The sequence below is a fragment of the Blennius ocellaris genome, assembly GCF_963422515.1.
Source record: "Blennius ocellaris genome assembly, chromosome: 17".
NCBI classification, from domain to species: domain Eukaryota; kingdom Metazoa; phylum Chordata; class Actinopteri; order Blenniiformes; family Blenniidae; genus Blennius; species Blennius ocellaris.
The window spans coordinates 2,126,889-2,147,755 of NC_137666.1; the positions used below are offsets into that span (position 1 = coordinate 2,126,889).

A 20,867-nucleotide genomic window follows, 5' to 3' on the forward strand; every position below is an offset into this window, starting at 1 on the left:
CACAACAAATTGTGACTTTGATTTGAGAGAGATGTTTTTAAAAGATAATTAAACTTCTTTTTTTTTTTTTTTTTCTCCACAATGACAAATGAAGTGGCTAAACTGAGGGCCGAAATCAGCATGGTTTCTTCTCTCCAATTATATCCCATTGATGTTGTCTCACTCCCCCCAAAAAGACGTTTGTCAGAACCTAAAAGGGACCAGATCGTGGCGAATTACTGACGCCGCAGCCCCGATTGTTTCCGTACGCAGCCGAACACGTCTTTGTCTCTCCTCCTCTCGATATCAAAAGATCCTGATTCACTGGTTCCTTGACAGGTTCATAACGACAGAAATATTAAAGCAGAGCTAATCAAATCACTTGTTTAATTATGCCTCTCCCGGAGACGTGATGTAAAAATATCACCCACTGTGGGAGACTGGGATCCAAGAAACCCCTCCTGCCCCATATGTTGGCTCCTCCCCCCCCCCCCCTCCAATCCCCCGCCGCTGACGTGCCCAACACCAGATCTGGCAGGTTTCTCTCCAGCAGATTCCTGCTTTTGCACCCCCGCATCACGATTGGACCTGACAGTGCCTTCAAGTCCAATTAAGAGTGAAGCTCAGAGAGAGGAGTGTGTTAACCCTGTTCGGCGTGCCGCTCTACCCACCCAAAGTGTTGATGTGGCATCTCGGGCAGCAAGGCTCCCGTTTTCTTGCAGACATGCGAAAACATCGTTACGGACTGGTGTTCATTAGAGCCCAGAGCCGAGGTCTTATCCTTTGGACCGCCGCCCCCCCCCCCCCCCCCCCCCCCCCCCCCCCCCCCCCCCCGTCTCCTCGGCCTGTCAGCAGCCTCGTCCTCGACGTGGCTGATTACTGTGTATTTCTGATAAGTGCTCTGTGAGTTGTTGTTGCCAGTATGAATTCTGCAAATCCTCACACCCCCCCCCCCCCTCCCCCCCCCCGTCCTCCTTATGACGGAGCTCTATAATCACTGCAATGATTGTGGGAATAGAAGGACGTGCGGCAATTCCCTTCAGAGCAAAGCTGTGCGATCTTTCCATACGCGCCATTATCGTGGCGCCCATTCGCCCCCAACAATGCAGCGCTGCACGGTCCCCTTCTGCAGATTCCAATCTGCAAAAATTCCAACATAAGGCGATGTTGCGGAGCGTCGAAACCAATCCTCGGCGGCGTGCGCGTCTTTCCCGCGCAGCTAATCCAGCGGCGGTACAGCTCGGGCTAGGACAGCCCCTCTGTTCCTCCAAGCTAATCTGGTTCCTTTCCATATCCCCCTTTTGTGTACCTTGATTGCTCTTCAAATTGCTTTCCAAGCGCCATGTTTTCCTACCATCAAAAAAAATTAAAGCCCCGGCGCAGGGGGGGGGGGGTTTGCTGTGAGAAAAGCCGGTCCCGCGTCAAAATATGTGCCCGGTCATTCGTGACTGTTCCCTCTTCCCGCTCCGAAGCCCTCACCCACCAAGCACCGATGTTGTGTTGCCCTCATTAGACTGGAGCGCATGGCACAAGGAAGTCTGCATGAGTGTTTGGGCATTCTGATTTTTTTTTTTTTTTTTTTTTTTTTGGTTGTATATTTATACAAAAATGTGTGAGGAGTCGTACAATACTTTGCACGTTTTGCTCGTCTATAATCCCCGCTGGGATGTGTTGCTCTACGAAGGATTTGCTGAACTTTTTCATAAAGTTGGTTTTCGTGTTTTTGTTGCAAAATGAAGACGTCTCATTTGTAATTCTGCGTGTTTATTGTGTTTGTAAGGTCCAAAAACCTGAAAATTAAACCCAAAAAGTTGGTTTCCATTCAACACACCTGAACGGGTTTACACGTATTTGATGATTTAACTTCTGTTGCCCTTTGAGTGTCTGTTTGCGCGACGTGCTCAGTGTTGTAGAATATCTAAGATCTGTTTGATTTTATGTGTTGATATAGAATAGAATAGATTAAATAGAAAATATTTTAAATTGTACTGTTAAATTAAATTTAACATTATTTAACGTTCTTGTCCTCCATGTGTGGCTTCTGGGCCGACATGGAGGAAAAAGGAGGGAGAAAAGTGATAATGCATCAGTGAATACGTAGGCCCGAAATCAAACAGATCTTAGATATTCTACAACACAAAAAAATTTGCTTTTTGAAATTGGCTCCCAAGGTGGAACTTTTTGAAAACACCCGTGTCGACTGACGAAATCTACACTTTCTGGAAACGCTGGGGCTCTGTCCCAAGTGCATGGTGGAAGCGCTGCTAATGCGCATGTGCACCGCCGCCGGGGTAAACAGTTCTTCTGCGCAAGTAAATTGTACGATAACAACAATGGCGGCCGCCGTAGTGTCGCGACTCCTAAGTTCATTTTCTCCTGGGAGCTTTATAGTTGGGTCACCTGTTCTCCCACTCCGTCGTGTGGTTTCAATCCATAAACAAACTACAGCGCCAAGTCGTGGCCTTGGCATGCTAATTACACCGTTTTCAGTGTTCCAGGCATGTTACGGTTGGATTCAGGCGACTGTGGGTTAAGGTTCAGTTATGCTAACTGGCGAGAGAATACATGATGTCTGTCGGCTCCACGAGTGATGTTTTACAAATGTGTGTGTGTGTGCCCATGTGTGTTTTTGTGTTCGTTCATACGTGTGTGCGTGTGTGTGTGTGTGTGTGTGTGTGTCAGTGGGCCTTTGGGCTCATTTTCTCTGCAGGAATGCAAGTGGTAAATGTGACGCCGATGTGAGCAATGTGCTCTTGGCGGCTCAGGGCGGAAATGTGAAAGGAGAGATTGGAAGTGCTCCAGGAGTGAGTGCTTGAAATTACTGACAGAAGAGGTTCAGTAACCTTTTGCAGTCTGTCAGAATCAATTAGGCACTGAAAAGAAGTCTAAAGATACTGATGATTGAATGGGGAAAAAAAGAAGAAGAAGAACTTTACAAGCAAACGATGAATAGCGACCGACGTGGTGCACCGTATTACAGATTGAGCAGCATATCATCGCTCGGAGTTTAGACTTTCCTGCAAAAAGAAAGACACTAATTTAAAGATTATCCTGCAGTGTTTTGATTTTGCATTGCTGAACAGTGAATAAAATGTTCTTTCATTGACTAGTTACACAATTATTTGGTTATGATATTAATTGTGAGTCCAGGGAATACTTTCTTTCTCCAGAAATCTATGGAATTAGAGTGAAAATGAGACTTGCCAGAGATATAGTCCCCGGTTTCATAAATCCTCATTTAGCAGAGCATGTTTCTCTGGAACTTTCCCAAACTGCTATATTTAACTTCCTGTGCTGATTCACAATTCAGAACACAAGCTGCTGTTAAGACTCTCAAAGTAAATTATTAGGGGAAGCAAAGAGTTCCTTATCCAATTTAGATGGACCAACCCCAGAAATCTGATTTACTAGTAAAATAGAATGACGGAAATGAAATTACAAGACGTTTGTTCTTTCTTCTCTACAGAGGACGATCAGATGAGCAGCGGCGAGGGGGGTGAGGGCGACGGCGGAGGTGGCGGCGGCGGCCATGCCAAGTCCGACTCGGCGATGGAGAAGGACGACAACAACAACGACGAGTACGAGAACTACGACGAGCTCGTGGCCAAGTCTCTCCTCAACCTGGGCAAGATCGCGGAGGACGCCGCCAACCGCGCCATGACGGAGTCCGAGATGAACAGCAACTCGTCCAACAGCGCCGAGGACGAGGAGGAGGACGAGGAGGAGGACGAGGAGGAGGAGGACGAGGAGGAGGACGAGGAGGATGACGAGGAGGAGGAGGAGGAAGAGGAGGAGGAGGAGGAGGAAGAAGAGGAAGGGGATGAAACGCAGAGGGGGGATCTGAGTTTGGATGTTGACAGCGACGTGGTTCGGGAGACGGTGGACTCCCTCAAGCTGCTGGCGCAGGGTCACGGGGCGGTGCTGTCCGACAACCTGGACGGACAGGACTTCGAGGGCGGCGCCGTCCTGAAGGGGGACGAAACTGACTGTTGCCACAACGGAGGGGGTGCGCACATCGGTGGCAATGGACAGATTAAGGCCAGCGGTAATGGACAGCTGGAAAACAGTGACGAGGAAGTGTGTCTAAGCAGTCTGGAGTGCCTACGGAACCAGTGCTTCGACCTGGCTCGGAAACTCAGCGAGACCAAGTCGGTGGAGCGCAACGGCACGTCCCAGCAAAATCATTTCTCCTGCGGGGATTCCAATCAGCAGCCCCAGCACCACGGATACGGGGGCTACCACGGCGGCCACGACGACAGGCGGACACTTGACAGGAACTACTCCGACATGGACAATCTCATGAAGCTGGAGGAGCAGCTGAGCCCGCGCTCCAAGGCCTTCTCCAGTTGCGCGCAGGACGGCCGGTACCACCCCAGTCACCGGGACTTCGACGAGGACACGGCCTCGGTGACGTCGGACCGGTCGGAGGAGGTGTTCGACATGACGAAGGGGAACCTGTCCCTGCTGGAGAAGGCCATTGCACTAGAGTCGGAACGGGCCAAGGTGATGCGGGACAAGATGGCGGCCGAGGCGGCCCGGAGGGAAGGGGTGAGGTACGGGCACGAAGACCACGGCCCGCGGCACGGCTACGGCGTGGAGCGCAAGGCCCGGCTTCACGACGGTATGAAGAAGCCTTTCTACCACAAAGGTGAGTGGCTCCTTACCAAACGGCCGGCACGCGAGGACGCGTGCCCAAATTCCGTCGGAGACCACAATCTGCACGGGCGTAGACACGTTTGCCTCACTTAACATGCTCAGGTGAAAATGTTTGTCCGCCAATGTTTGCTCTCCGTACTTTATCTATCCTGCGCTGGAAGACGAGGCAGCCCACATGCATTCTGGGAACCTCGCTATAACCCCAGGACAAGCTTTTCAGCCAATTTGGAAATTCGCATCTCGGTAGCAGCGGGAGCGGCAGCAGCAGCTTATGTTGTTAAAATAGGCCAGCATGGAAACATCAGAGGGTAGGCTTGTCAGGCATAAGTAATGGCAATCTGCACGGCCTGTTAGGACCGCAAATCTCATCCCTGTGATGCAGCTTGGGGTAAAGCTGCCTATTTTTAAACCTGTGCAAGCACTTGGGAGACGAAACTACAAAATAGAGGCCTTCTGCCTGTAGAAAGGATTCATTCTGTGGGGAGAAAGGAAGCTTTTTTTTTTTTTTTTTTTTCTTAACCATTCAGATTGAGGAAGGACAGACGCACACTTGGAGCTAATTATTCACAACCTCGACTCCTGTTCTCAATCAGCGCGGCAAACATTGTCGCGAGAATTGCCGTTGACATTCACAGGTGTCTCCTCGCGCGCTCCTTTGTTTGCCTCTTTAGCTCGGTTCCCGTCGTACCCTTTGCGGCAAGGCCGCGCCGCCTTATAACTCGGTTAAATAATTTCCTCCCATAAGGAAGATATCAGATGAGAGAGCAACAAATAAGAGCACCCTAATTCGCAGCAGGATGGTATCACGCCTTAAATGCCACACAATTCACAGCAGGTTGATATTGTGAAGTAAATGCCACACAAATGCTAATTTGGAGAGGCTTCCGTGGCCCCTCGCGTCTGGCTAATGTTGGAATAATGAGAGGACGCAAGACAGCTGCATCACGATAGCATCTCCTTCCCCGGGCAAGATAGCGGCAGACACTCGTTGACCAGGGTTCTTGTGTGCGTTTTATAAAAGCAGAGCTCGGCGAGGGAGGGGCATGTTAGGAGAGGAGCCCCCCCCCCACACACACCCCACCCCACTCTCAAAGAGAAGCATGAGGTTGAGATGAAAATTGAACAGTATCAGAATGACCGATAACGAACGACAGGAACACTGACTGCACATTAATTATCCAGAGACGGTATGGTAATGGGGGCCATTTGCTATGCAAAGCGCAGACCGTCCCCAGCCACAATCAATATCCCCTGCTTTCTAATGCGCCTTCCACTCGGCTGCCTCCAGCCCCCGCTGCAGCAGGAGCTCCGGCGAGTCCGCGCGTGCGTATGGAAGTAAAGAAACATTTCCTAATGCACTCTTCAAACAGCGAAAGTAATAATGTGCCCCCATAGATGTCATTTATATATTAGAAGAAAGAAGAAGGGGGGAGGGACAACAACAACAACAACAAAAACAAAACAAGGGTCTGCACATGCAGACAAAGTTCCTTATCAGCATGAAATGTCCCTGCCTTTTATTGCACTGGTGCCAGACAGAAGAGCCAGACATGACATGGCAATATTGCAGCATGCTAACGTGACATAGATGGATGATGGCCACTATTGATAATGACTTGTGGGGTTGTTGTTTTTTTTCATCCCCCGGTTAAATGAGATGCATGATCTGGTTTTATGACTTGTTCATTTTTTTATTTTTTTTTTTAAACTCTATTTGATCAAATTTCCCAGCATGTCCCCCACATGGAAATGGCGAAATTGTTTGACTTCAGAGTGAGAATGAGAATTTAGGGGTTTGATGGCAAAATAGTCCTCTCATGCGTGCCGCCGCACAAATGCAGTTTTAAGTGGTGATATTACACAAAGACCTTTGTGTTCCAAACACATTTGCGCGTCTTATTAAGACGTGGTGTAAAAAAAACACTGTGAGGGAAAATGTTAAAAGGGACATGTGAATATAACATGAATGAATTGACTTCCAACACATAAACTGTTTATGAGGATTATACAACCACCTGGAGCAGTAATGAGAGATGAATGCTCACTGGCCATCAGTCGAGACCTCAGTGAGGACGAGAAGGACGAGAAGGACATCCGCCTGAACACATTTTCGGAAATCTCGTTCAGGAAACCTGACTTGAGTTGTATTTTTAGCCGTTCTGCTAGCAGGAAGTGTGTGAGGCTGCCGCCACACTGCGGGTCTCGATGTCTTTGTGTGATGTTCGCCGCCACCTCCGTCAAACCGCAGTTGGGAACGTTGCGTGACGCCGAGTACGTTTGTTTACGGAAGTAAATGCAGATTGCGATTCGCCGACGCAAGAATTCGCAATTTCTCCAAAGATGAATCGAAACGGATTCGAATGTGAGTCACTTCTGAGCATCAAATCAGAATTAGGTCACATTTGCCTGCAACGTAGTCTAAGTTGCTTACGCCACACTTTTTTTTTTTTTTTTTGCATATGCCATATCTCTTTGATGTTATACTTTCTCTGGATAACAGACATTATCATACACGATGTGGTCCCTGCAGAAACGACATTGTTAGAGCGGAACACATGGAAAGAACCTATATAAACATATATGTTTTAATATAAAAGTTTTGATATAGGTTTTGAATATATGTGACATATATAAAATTGGCCGTTTTCCTATATTTTATGTACATATATGTACATATATGTACATATATTTTCATCTACTTTTCACCTACTTTAGTTTAAAATTTAGTTTTGCTTTCCAGCTGGTTTAATTAATTTTATTTGACTTTATTAGATTGATTTAATTTATTTCCATCATTTGAAGTTCGACTCTTTCAGATGTGAATGTTTGGACAAATTCACTCGTATATGAACATTTGAACATATATGTACATAAAATATAGAAAAACGGCCAATTTTATATATGTCACATATATTCAAAACCTATATCAAAACCTATATTTATACATATATGTTTATATAGGTTCTTTCCATGTGGGCACGCACATTACGTCCACCTTGTCCAATCCCACATGGAAAGAATCGATATAAACATATATGTTTTAATATAGGTTTTGAATATATGTGACACGTATAAAATTGGCCATTTTTCTATATTTTATGTACATATATATATACATATATGCACATATATGTACATATATGTGCAGCATGCATGTTCATATGTGCAGCATGTATGTGCATATGTGCAGCATGTCTGTGCATATGTGCAGCATATATGTGGAAACATTCCCTTTCTGAAGAGTGGCAAACACGGAAATATAGACGTTTTCATCACGTATGCCAAAAACCAACTTTATTAATAAAGCTCTTTAAAAGACACTGCAGTGGACCGACCGCAACAAAGAGAAACTTTAAATATTCAAAGCTAAAGGTTATTATGGCACTATTTAACCGGTCCGGCTCACTCGAGGTGGAATTTGGCCGTTTGTGGGCCACCGAACTGAAATGTGTTTGAAACCTCTGTTTGTCGTCAGCAGCTTAATTATTATTCATTATTCATTATCACTAGGTACTTGCTGAAGCCCGCACATTAAAGTTCACCTCGACAACACACACGCAACCGAAAAAAGTCCGCAAAATGTAGGTTTTTATCAGATCGAAAGAGTTTTTTGGTGTTTTTTTTAATGAATGCAGGATAACTTTTTTCTTAAAAGCTGGACGGAGAATTTGAGTAGATTCCATCCATCCACCTCGTCCTCCTCCAAATGCTGGCCAAAACCTCCTATTAGGGCCGTGGATACCACACCCTGGAGAGCCCTAGCTGCCAACCGGCGTTCCTCGGAGTCTAAACAAATTGCCTTAAAGAAAAATTGCCCTCCTCTCCAATCTCTGACTCATCAAAACACCCCGGCGAAGCCAAACGGCTGGCGGACCGGCGAACAAAAGAAAAATCAGTGGGTGCTTTCTGACGTCTTAGAGTTTCCATCACGTTGTGATTTTAGAAATTTCAGAGCAGGCAAAGCCCCGGGCGCCCTCGTGTTCAGGACCACGTGTCATGTGTACATACCGACCACGTCCAGCGGGGTTGTTCAATCCGCCCGTGAGGTGTTTTTTTTTTTTTTTTTTGTGAGCGTGGTCTATAATTTAGTGCTTTGAGAGTCTCTTTGACCTTGACTCGACTTTTCTTTGTGCTCTCTCCACAACTTATTGGCTTATTTCGGCTCATCGTGTGTTTGCGCCTCGGCAGGAGCGAGTTGTTTAAACTTTAATCAGTGGTCTGCGCTTCGCCCTACCCCCCCCCCCCCCTCCATCTTCTCCCGATAAAGGCGTCCGTCATCCACGTTTCTCCACATCGATTCCATAATATGATACATCTCTCACCTCCCGAAATTCTGCTATGAAAATAGCTTCGAACCTCTTTTTTTTTTTTTTTTTTTTACTTTCTTTCTTTGAAAATAGTGGCGTCAAGGAGGCCTTTGTATTTACAGTCAATAGAATCCTTGACCTTGTGCTGGATGGTTGCATTTCCACATACGATGCCAGTTGGCACGCCCTGGCACTGCCGCTTTTTGGTGGGTAACCATATCTGATCCGAGGGTGGAAGAAATGGGAGACACAGTTTTTGGGAGGGGAAAGACAATCTCGTCCGGTGTGTGTGTGTGTGTGTGTGTGCGTGTGTGTGTGTGTGTGTATTAGTGTGCATCCACATTTGTGTGTGCGCTTCTTGGACCTTCATTGCCATCTTCAGGCTCAACAAGCCGTCAAAAAGTGGCTTTAACATAAAAAAAAAAAAAAAAAGATATACAGTATTTATGTCTGAACTGAAAGAAGAATTCACTTTTTGTTGAAGGTCACCAACACAAGAGTTTTCCCACAAACCTTTTTTCACTTTTCATGACAAAACACGCCGACGCCAAGTCGATTATCGGGTTCTTTGTCCGCGTTCTTCTGCCTCGGATGAATAATGACGATAAGAAGTCACTTCTCTCCAGACGACTTTTGTTTCAGAGGTCAAGGATTTTAGTTTTCATCTCTAATTAATTACATTTGCGCAGAATTTGAACAAGTTTTGCACTACTTCAATTGCACTTGTTTTTTTTTATAATTCTGCTTCTAAAAATGGTGTATTTTAACAAATGAGTCTGGGTTTTACATTTCCTGGTGTTTTCCCGAGCTCTCTGGCGCCTCCCAGTGGACCCTGGACATGCAGCACCACTTCCGCCTTCTTTGCAACGCCTGAGGTCATTTTTGCAAAGATGTCAAGACCAGAAATTAGGTTTAAAAAAAACAAAAAACTCAAATTCATGCAGTCAGAGTCAATAACAGGAAATTACAGATCTTCACTTTGCTCTCAACGTTAATTCAGTAGCTTAAAACCCGACAGTTTAACTGGTTGTTTTTAAAGAACAAATGATGATTTACTTCTTACGCTCATTTCGTCCTGCGGAAAATCCGTTTGAATTCGTTCAGCTGAAGGTTACATCCATGTTGCATTCATGCGCAGGTTTAAGGTAATAAAAGGATATTAAAACCACCGAACCAGAACTTTTTTTTTTAAATCAGAAGTTGCAGTCTGTAACCTGATTAAAGCTTCTTTTTTTTTCTCCCCCTAGCGTTTCTATGTGTTGATAGAAGTTTTTCAGTTCGTTGTTGACAATACATTTTCTTTCAAAGGGAGATATACTTTGTTTTAAAGCCACTGAAATGTTAACGTGATTTGACGTTAACGTTATATTTGCAATTAGAGGTCGAGATGCTCTTCACACCCTACTGTCACGCTATTGTCAACTCATTGCCACTTGATACTGGAGCTTTATGTAACTTTAAGATAAAATTGTACCACACCCACTTGACTCTCATTTCACATCCATAGGTTAATTTTTTTTTTTTATTAAAAAGAAGACATTTTATTAAAAAGACATTTTTAACTGCCGCCATGTTTCCTTGCGTGACTTCACCTCACCTGTTTCACAACACAAAATAGCTTAAGAATAAAGAAATGACTTCCTTCTGTCCATTGTTTGTGTGATGATCACTACGGCCACTAGAGGGCGTTTTCTTTGACTTCAGTAAACTCCTCTCAATGTACAGTAAATTATCGGGAAAGTAAATTGCAGGGAGAGTAAAACAGTGGGCAAAAAAAAAAAAAAAAAAGCAGCTGCGTGTTTCTACGTTCCGCCCGTGTTCTGACCTCTCCGTGGCGTGGTTTCCCCCCCCCCCCTCCGCAGACGCCTCCCGCGCCGACAAGAAGGAGAGCCGGTGTCCGACGCCGGGCTGCGACGGCACGGGCCACGTGACGGGCCTGTACCCGCACCACCGGAGCCTCTCCGGCTGTCCGCACAAGGACAGGGTGCCACCAGAAAGTAAGCGCATCACTCGCCGGGCCATGGATTTAGACGAGTGACCCCGACCCCCCCCCCCCACCCCCCCCCCGTGTCCTTGGTGTCGTTTGATGTTGTCCAGGAACTCGGCATGCTTCCTGTGCATGTGGCCTGCCTCGGCCCGCGAGCTCCATCCCGCCGCCGCGTCTTCAACGTTCTCGGCGATTAAGCCGCATCAACCGCGGGCGATCGGGAGGATGTGATGAGCTCGCCGTTTTCCTGCATGCTTCTTCACGGCATGGGTTGGTCTGCCTGTCTTTATTTATTTATTTTTAGCATTCACTTATTTGTTTTGCTCAGCAAACGCGGGGAATGCTTACAGACCTTGACAGCACAAAGCATGCTCATGACGCTCATGACCTCCCCCCTCCCCCCTCCCCTCCCCTCCCCTCCTCCCCCACACCCATTCATTCATTTTTTTGTATTCCCTGCTCAATTAAGTCCCCGTTGAATAAAAACCAGTGTCATACCTCTGAGCCACAGATCAAGTGAAGTGGCAATAAACATTAGCCTTGAATGAAAAGCAAGTTCTTTTTTTTTTTTTTTTTTTCCCCTGCAGAGAATTCATCCCGGCTATTTAGTCTCATTCTCCTTGTGCAAACTTCTCGATAAAAGCCCCCCCCCCCCCCCCCCCCCCCTTCTCCATGTTTCATTAACCGCGACGTTATGATCTGCCTTGACCCCGGTGCTGCAATCAAAGCTAAAAGAGGGTTTTTAACAATGGCACAGAAATGAGTTCCCATTAAAGCTGGGCTTGTAAAGACCAGCGCCGAGGCCTCCGACCCGAGGCCCGCCGGTGGGAAGGGACTCTGGGCCGCTGACCTTGGCGGCAGGGATTTGGGATGCTCCCGAATTGATTGTCACTGGAGATTTTTTGGGGGGGGGGAGAATTGGATGTCTCCTCGGGGGGGGGAGTGATACCGTACCTCTAATGCTGCACAGATAGCGGCTTCAGGCCGGCTTCTCTGACTTGCAGCTTGAGATTTCACTTTTTGTCAGTAATGGATCTCCCCCCCCCCCCTTTGACAGTTTGTTCTTTAAGAGCCCCCCCCCCCCCCCCCCCCCGCTAATCTAAATCACGCGGGCCAATCGCAAAGCCGACATCCTGTCTTCCCATTCGTATTTGATTACTTTTGAATTTCCAAATCCGCCGCTATTTGAGAAATTATTCTTACGTAATTATTCTTACTATTACTCCACTATTCTTGGATATTGATTTTACGGTGAGTTCATTGTTGTTTTTAACAGTTGCATTGGCAATATGTGCATTAGTACTCGGATACATGCTACTCTGCAGTACTTGTACCATTGGAGGAGCACTGTTTGAGGTATATTATAGCACGTTGGTGCGCTTAAAGAAAAGACGGAAGTTACGTCTTTACGGGGTGTATTTTCTTAATCTAATCATAAAATTCATCTAACACTTGTAATTTGACGCCAGCCTCGTAGTGTGATGGAATTAGTGCCGCCGGTAAAGCCGGTAGTGTCTAACTTACAGAATTGTGACGTCACATATTGGAAATATAGACGAATAAACATCAATTAATGAGGGCTAGATTTAGTCAGGTGTCAACTTTTGATTACAGTTTTTTTTTTTTTTAAATACATATATATATATATATATATAATAGAGCAAACTCTGCTTTCTTCTTTTTCAAATAATGGGATTTGCCATCGAACGAAATGCAAAGCGAGAAAGTCTGTGATCTGCCGCTAACGTGGGTCCAAACTTTTTTTTAATTTTAACGTTTGCTTTTATGACCTTTGGGACCAAAGGTCCCTCACGGCTCGTCCTCCATGTTCCCAAATCATCGTGAATTGTCAAGTTAAACCTCAGCCGATCGCTGTGCGGGAGCCCCTCCGCCCCTACGCCCCTCCGCCCCTACGCCCCTCCGCCCCTCCTCCAGCATCCGGGTGCAGGTTGGAACACAATCCCACAGAATGTGTCGGAAAATCCAGCTGGGGTTTCCCACTTTTAAACGGTAAATATGGGGCGTCTGGCCGCGGGACACGTTCGGGAGACGAGCGAGTCTCTCCCTCCCCATTAACACATTTTTTTTTCCTACTGAATGGACAATGCATTATTAATGCCGTGGCTTCATTTAATTGGGAAATCACACGGTGCTGCCCAACTGTTCCTTGAGAAAAAAAAAAAAATTACGATTAAATTACATCACTTATCCCTTTTTCCTGTTTTGCTCTTTTCTGTGGAACTTTTTTTATCTTAAAAGAGGTTTTTTTTTCCGTCTTTCAACCTTCCCTCACTCATTCCGTTGAAGTTAACACCTGTACCCCCCCCCGCGCCTTCGTTTCTTGCCATTCGGTCCCGTCTTTCGGCGACGGGCACGTGGACCCCGGGAATATGCATAATGTATCGGGGCTCGTGGCGCAATGGAGGTGTCAGGCTTGGTCCAATTACCTGCACCCAACTCCAATTAGCATGTCGGGGGAAGGAGGATGATGAGGGGTTAAAGTTTAAGGGGGCGATAATGATGGAGCTGATGCCGACGGGGTTCGGCGCCGCGCACGCGGAGACGACCCTTCCCCCGGCCGCCACCGGGCCCAACGGCGCTCCGGCGGCTGCTCTCGGACATCCATAGATCATTAATCTAATTGGCTGGTTGCCGGGGGGGGGGGATCTGAGACAGTTATGGACTGTTTTAATGGTAAACGGTATCGAAGACTTGCGCCGGTCCACCCTAACAACGCGCCCGGCGATAACAAAGCACCAGTCTATCAAGGCGCCGCCGCGCTCCCTCCGCCGGCTTGTTCCATTGATTTTTTTTTTTTTTTTTTTCCCAGCCTCGTGTTTGGCATGATTTCCAGCTGTTGGTTGTTCTTGCTCTCTGCATGCCCCCCCCCCCCCCCCCCTTCTCCTACCCAAAAAAAAAAAATGTCCTCCCTCCGTCCACATTTCTCGCTGGCTTTGTCCTGTTAAACTCAAATGACATCTTTTTATTCATGACCGTACCCCCCCCCCCCCCCCCCCCCCCACCCCCTATTCCATGAATACTAATTTAAAAGAGCCGGATAAGTGGAAGCAATATGGCGGGGGGGGAACCTCGCCTGCCCTTTTCCAACTAGTGTTCATTAAAATGAAGAAGAGGTCATTTGGGTTCACGCAGACTCATTTCTTAATGATGTTTATAATGCCAAGCTCCTCGCACACTAATAGAGCTCCGGCGTGATTGCGAAAAAAAAAGGGGGCTCCTAACCTTCCCTGTCTTTCACTTCTTTCTACTCCTCTCTGTCTGTCCGTCCGTCCGTCCGTCCCCAAGTTGTGGCAATGTATGAGAATGTTCTTAAGTGTCCTACGCCCGGCTGCACGGGACGCGGCCATGTCAATAGCAACCGAAACTCCCACCGAAGGTAAGAGCACAGCCGGGATTGAACTCGCACTGTCCGTGTCCGACCCTGCTCACTTTTTTTGTTCTTGCTTTATGTTCTTACTGTGGGAGGGGTTCTTTTTCTCATCCTTTGCTGTTTTGGTTGTTTGTATTTTTTTTGCATCACTGTAAACACGTTTTGTTTACGTTATTATAACCATGTGTCTGTTTCCCTACTATTACCTATAGATACCACTGACCAAAAGTCCAATAGATGTGCTTAAATTGTAGTATCTCACATTACTTTTGCCATATAGAAGCAGGTTGGATTCACTTTCGGTTTGATATTGCGAGTTAACGACCATTTCAAGCTCAATGCTGTGCTATTTCATGCATTTTTATCGATTTATGACGATGCAGTTCGAATATAATCGTCACGACAACGATTATTACTGAATCACGTCGTCTCGTGTTTTAAGAAAAAAAAGTTAGAATTAGAAATGCTCACCAATAGCAATGCAACATTATCAGTTTCATTAATTAGAAAATCACTCAAAGTTGTAAATTAAAGCAACTTTGGTATCGTCTTTTTGTGCATTCGATCAGATAAGATTCTTTTTTTTTCTGATTTCATGGAAATGTGCATGTTGCCATGGTGATGCGATTGTTTCTGATATTCATGTTAAAGCAAAATATAATTTCTCACAACTTCAAACAATTTCTTACCCAGATTTCAAAGGATTCCATATATATTTTGAGGTTTTTTGAATGATTAAGTATTGGCCTGATGACTCTTCTCTATGTGAATTTGAATAGCAAACCTATTGGACAAAATTAGACAACATAGGCAAATACTGAGGTCGCAGCAGCCTCCAGGGGGCGCCACAATAATTTCAATTTAATTAGATTAAAAATTATTATTACTATTAAATCTTGAAATGGAAAAGCTCACATTGATCCCAGTTAATATCACTACAAATGATAATTATGATAATCGCTTGTGTAAATGTACCTTGTTTATTATTGTGTGCAAACTGTGTGATTATTTATGTTGTTTGATTTTTTTTTGTGTTTTTTTACATTTTTATTATTTATTCACAAGTAAGTAATTTATTTATATTGCACCTTTATGAAATATAGATCACAAGGTGCTTTATGACACTAAAAACAGAAAAAACAAAAAATAACCTGATAGCAATAGTCAAACTAGAGAGAGACAAATAACACATACATACAAGAGATTTATTTTGTGGTGACAGTATGTATATCGTATTTATTTGTATTTATTTTTAATTTGCTAAATTAGGTGTTTAAAACGATGCTATTTAATTTTTTTTTTTGTAAGTGGATATCAATGTAAAAACGTTATGGATGGATCCGTTTATGAGAGGTTATCAAGTTTAAAAATTAATTAGCTCGTCATGACGCGATCCGTTTAATAATTCCAAAGTTTTCAGTTTCCAGCCCGTAAAGCAACGTGCTTCAAACGGGGGCGACGTTACCGCACGCCGTTGCGAAAGTAGGAGGTCACACGCGACGAGGGATCGTGACGTCGGGGATGATTTCGCGGCGAATAATTCAAGTAATAGTCAACAATTACACCACGGGAACTCCTGCATCACCTTTTCCAGCTTTCAGTTTCACGCACGCCGATTAGAATCCTTGCAAGCGCCGCTGCATACATCATTTATCAGCTGGTGGCGGAAAATGGCATCCATCAGGTGCAGGGTTGGGAAGGGAGGTTGCAGGAATAGCGGGGGCGCTCTCGCTCTCGCCGCCGCCGCTGTCAGATGGGGCGAGGTGACAGTGAGGGAGGAGTGTCACCCGCAGCAGATGCTCGGGGAGTCGGGCATAGCAGCAGCCATTAGCACCTTCCTGCCACTCAGCCGGGGTGACAGGAGAGGTGCAGACCTGGGGAGGACGACCGGAATGCCTCCGTGCGGCGCTCAGGCGGCGAGAAATGGGCACGCGGGCGCGTTCGCGCCGTAAACTTCCACTTTTTTTTTTAACCCCTAAAAGAGCTGATATGAAGCACCTCCGTACACTTCACACTTCACACTTCACCCCCCCCCCCTCCTCTGCACACACACACACACGCACGCACGCACGCACGCACGCACGCACGCACGCACACACACACACACACACACACACACACACACACACACACACACACACACACACACACACACACACACACACACACACACACACACACACACACTCATCTGATGGCAGGTGCTCGTGAACACGACTCCATACTGGCTCCGGGCCACTGTCACACATCATTTCTCCAGTCCTGCTCGACACGCCGCCAGTTGACAGACCGGATGGAGAATAATGGGGGTTAAGGATGACAACATGAACTTTTGTCATATTTGGTCAGTTAGTTGTCAGGGAGGAAGTTTTACAGAGTTAAGTTCTGTCGACGACATCATTTAAGTGTGTGTGTGTGTGTGTGTTTGAAAGAAGCACACTGCGAAATGCACATAAATACTCACTTTTGTGTTTCATAGGTGTAACTCTATGACAAATGGTGCTCTGGTAGATGCAGTTCATTACATTATCGAAGGACAGAACAAAACACAGGAAATAAAAAAAACCATGCGATGGCTCAGGAGAATCAACAAAATAGAGTTTACAGCTTGGACTCTGCTGAGGGTCGAAGGAATAGAATCGCCAGTTTATCCTGTTAAATACACAAAAACCACCACACATGCAAACCTGCAAACATTATTATTATTATTATTATTATTAATAATAATTTTTTATGATCACAGTTGCTGTTATTATTATTATTATTATTATTATTATTATTATTATTATTATTATTATTATTATTATTATTATAAAATTTTTATGATCACTGTTGCTGTTATTATTATTATTATTATTATTATTATTATTATTATTATTATTATTTACTGCACCTAATAAGGGAAGTCACACTATGTCACCAAAATGCAAACATTTTTTTTTTTACTTTTTGTTTTTATTCAGTTTTGATTCCATTCCATTTGTTCTTTTGTTTCTTTTGTTCTATATTTTTTGATTTCACGCTTAGAGAATATAAAAGAACAGCTTGGACTCTAAATTACCTAAGTCACTCCCAGTGTCTTTATTGTGTGTTTCCCCACAGTGTCATTCAAGTGTTTGTTTTGTTTTTATATTTTTTTACTTTCCCCAAAGTAGAATATAGCGAAAAATGTTCTGTTGCCTAAAGACGCGTATTATAATTAATGCTAAAGCGACGGTCCTGGAGTAGAATGTTTGGTCTGCTTCTCGATGTTCTCGTATTGGATGTGCGATCGCAATCGGACAGTGGCTTCCCCGCAGCACAACCGGCGTCTGACTTTGTCGTTTCAGTCTGTCGGGATGTCCCATCGCCGCCGCCGAGAAGCTGGCCAAAGCGCAGGAGAAGCACCAGAGCTGCGACGGGCCAAAGTCCAACCAGGCCTCCGATAGAGTCCTAAGGTAGCGTTCACGCTTCAGGCTCCTTCACTCTGCACTTTTTTAATGATCTCGTTGAGTTGATCACGCGCTCCGCTGTGCGACGTGGATCTCGTGAAGTTTTTTTGTTTTTGTTTTTTTTTTGATGGAAGAATTATTTGGCAACTTTCCATTTTTTGAACTTTCCAAGAAATGTTCCAGCGACAGGGTTGAAGCGTTTCTTGCAAAGTTCCACCGGGAGCTGCTGGATTATGGGGGGAAAACAAATCATAAAATCGATTATTTTGGGCAATATTGGAAAAAAACGATCATTTACACGAGTATGTCATTGAATTTGGAACATGTTTTTTTTTTTAAACCTCATGTTAAATATATAAAAATATCTTGTAATGTAGTGAAAAATAAACTGCTGTACCGCACTCAATCTTTTTAAAACAATAAATATATAACTTTAGCTACTAATATAACTAATGAATCATGTTGCTTTACATTATATGTTGATAATTTTGCCGTCCTGTGAGGCAGCTAAGCTAAGTACTTAAAGCTAATTAATGCTAGTAGCCACCGTTAGCATTGCTTAGCCTTAAAATGACACGGAACCTATACCACTGGTGGAACACGCTGTTATTATCATCGTCAACAAATGTTGGTTCACGGAAGGTGTATCAACACGCAAGAAACCGTTCATTCATAACTTTTTCGGGGGAATTTAAAAGCAGCAATTTAACGCTAAGTCGCTAAGTACAAATAAATGTAGTGAAAAATAAACTGCTGTACCGCACTCAATCTTTTTAAAACAATAAATATATAACTTTAGCTACTAATATAAATAATGAATCATGTTGCTTTACATTATATGTTGATAATTTTGCCGTCCTGTGAGGCTAAGCTAAGTACTTAAAGCTAATTAATGCTAGTAGCCACCGTTAGCATTGCTTAGCCTTAAAATGACACGGAACCTAAACCACTGGTGGAACACGCCGTTATTATCATCGTCAACAAATGTTAGTTTACGGAAGGTGTATCAACACGCAAGAAACCGTTCATTCAGAACTTTTTCGGGGGAATTTAAAAGCAGCAATTTAACGCTAAGTCGCTCGCGCCGGCACGTTCGAGTTAGATGGGACCTCAGGAGTCATTTTTTTTAGCACCGTCGTGTAAAACAGACACACAAAACACAACAAAGGCAACCAATGTGGGCTTGGCTGAGCGTTTTACTTCAATCAAACTCGATTGTTCTTCCTACTTCTTTCTTCCAACCGATTGGAACGCAGCAAGAGAATCGGTCAACAGGAAGCGCTAATAGAAATATCTCGGGCTGCGACTCTTCCTCCGTACTGAACGGGCCAAAATCACAGTGGGTTTATTATTCCCGATGTAAACTGGGCTGGCAAATTGGCAGTTTGCTTAACGCTGCACTCAACTGTGGCTTTTGTGACGAGATTTAAAAGTAATAAAACACTCATGTCAATGGAAATGTTTATTTTTTGGCCCCCAGTATTCAGTAATTGCGATTTGACGTAGCACCCCCCCACCCCCCGCCTCCCCCTTTGTTTTATGTTTATGTTCTCTCATCCCCTGAGAATACATCCAAAAGGCTGCATGTTCATTCCTCCGCTCACCCATTGAAGGCAAATCGCTTTATTAGATTAGAACAAAATTGGCCTCATTTATCATAAGCGAAAGCGGAGCTTTTTTTTTTTTTTTTTGAACGAGAGCTTCTTTGATAGTCGTGAGAATGCCACGACGAAAAGTCACGAGCGACTGTGGATTTAATATTTATATCTGACTGAGCATCAGCGGCGTGAGATCTTAGGATTTCATTTCTTGGATTGAGGCTATAAATGCATATCAGATGATAAAAGCGCGTCAGAAGAGTCGTAAGAAAAGTGCATCAATTCAATTTGCAGTTGTTGTTTTTTTTTTCTTTTTCTAACCATTAAAAAAAAAACAATACCACGTCGCCTCCCATCTCCCTCCCATTCCCCCATCGCCACGTTTTTATTTCTACTAACCGCCCTCATTGCACAAAGTTTCCCCTCACCTGGGCAATGTTGAGTGCCTCGGTCCAACTACCACCCCCTCGTCATTTATTTTCCAGGCCTATGTGCTTTGTCAAACAACTGGACTATCCACAGTATGGTTACAAGAACAATGTCTCCACCAGCACGCCCCGCTCCAACCTGGCCAAGGAGCTGGAGAAGTACTCCAAGACCAGCTTCGACTACAGCGCCTTCGACGGCAGCAACAACCACCACGTGTACGGGAAGCGCGCCATCGCTCCCAAAGTCCACGGCCACAGGGACACGTCGCCCAAAGGCTTCGACGGTACGACCATCGCTAATCGCTGGTGTGACCGGAGTAGTCCACGACACCGATACCACGGTTTTTTTTTTTATGCTCACTAATTAAATGCCGTAAAGTCTCATTCATAATGAACTTTTCCTTCAAAATAAAGCAGAAGATATTCAAATATAGAATCGATACGGCCTCAGAGGTCCAGGTTTTTTTTTTGTTAAGGAACAAATAAAATAAAGTCGATAAGTTTCTGTAAGAGATTAGTCTTTGGAACAACTTGGAACACTTCAATCACTAATCACAAAGCAGTTAAAAAGCACCACTTTTGAAAAATATGGAGCTCAGGATGGACGAAAAGTAAAGTTTCTCAAGAATGGCAAAGTAAATGCAATTTGTTTTATTTTTCTTAGTTTCTGTTAGTTCAGTTGCAAAACCTTTACGTATATTGTGTACAGTTTGTTTTCTTCTTTTTTCTTTGTTGTTGTATTTTTTTGTTGTGGCATTGTAGACTTAATAAACTTACTACTACTATAATAATGTCATAATTATAATATCGCCATAACTTGTTATATTATTGAAAGGAAACCTCCATTTTTAGCATAATTAATAACAAATTCTGCTTTGAAAATATATAATTTCCCTAATTTGAATACATGTTTTCATTCAAATTCAGTAGCAGCAAATCTAATTCAATAGATCAAATACTAAAGTTAAAAGCTGATTTGTAAAATTCAAGATATTGAAATATCTTTTTTAAATGTGTATGTAATTGTTCTGTCTTTAATGGTACTACTTAATTCTCCATATAAAAATAAAGTGGCATAAGAGATGCATTG

At 44.3% G+C, this 20,867-nt stretch overlaps 1 protein-coding gene across 1 annotated transcript in view; it reads left to right on the top strand.

Annotated features, from left to right (window-relative positions):
• myt1lb (myelin transcription factor 1-like, b) overlaps positions 1 to 20,867 on the top strand; it is a gene marked incomplete at both ends in the record, with an annotated part of 81,814 nt that overhangs the window by 35,563 nt on the left and 25,384 nt on the right. The window contains 5 exon segments of the mRNA XM_080513346.1: positions 3,446 to 4,627; positions 10,805 to 10,939; positions 14,236 to 14,326; positions 17,650 to 17,757; positions 19,835 to 20,061. Of these exon segments, the coding sequence (XP_080369472.1) occupies positions 3,446 to 4,627; positions 10,805 to 10,939; positions 14,236 to 14,326; positions 17,650 to 17,757; positions 19,835 to 20,061 (1,743 nt within the window).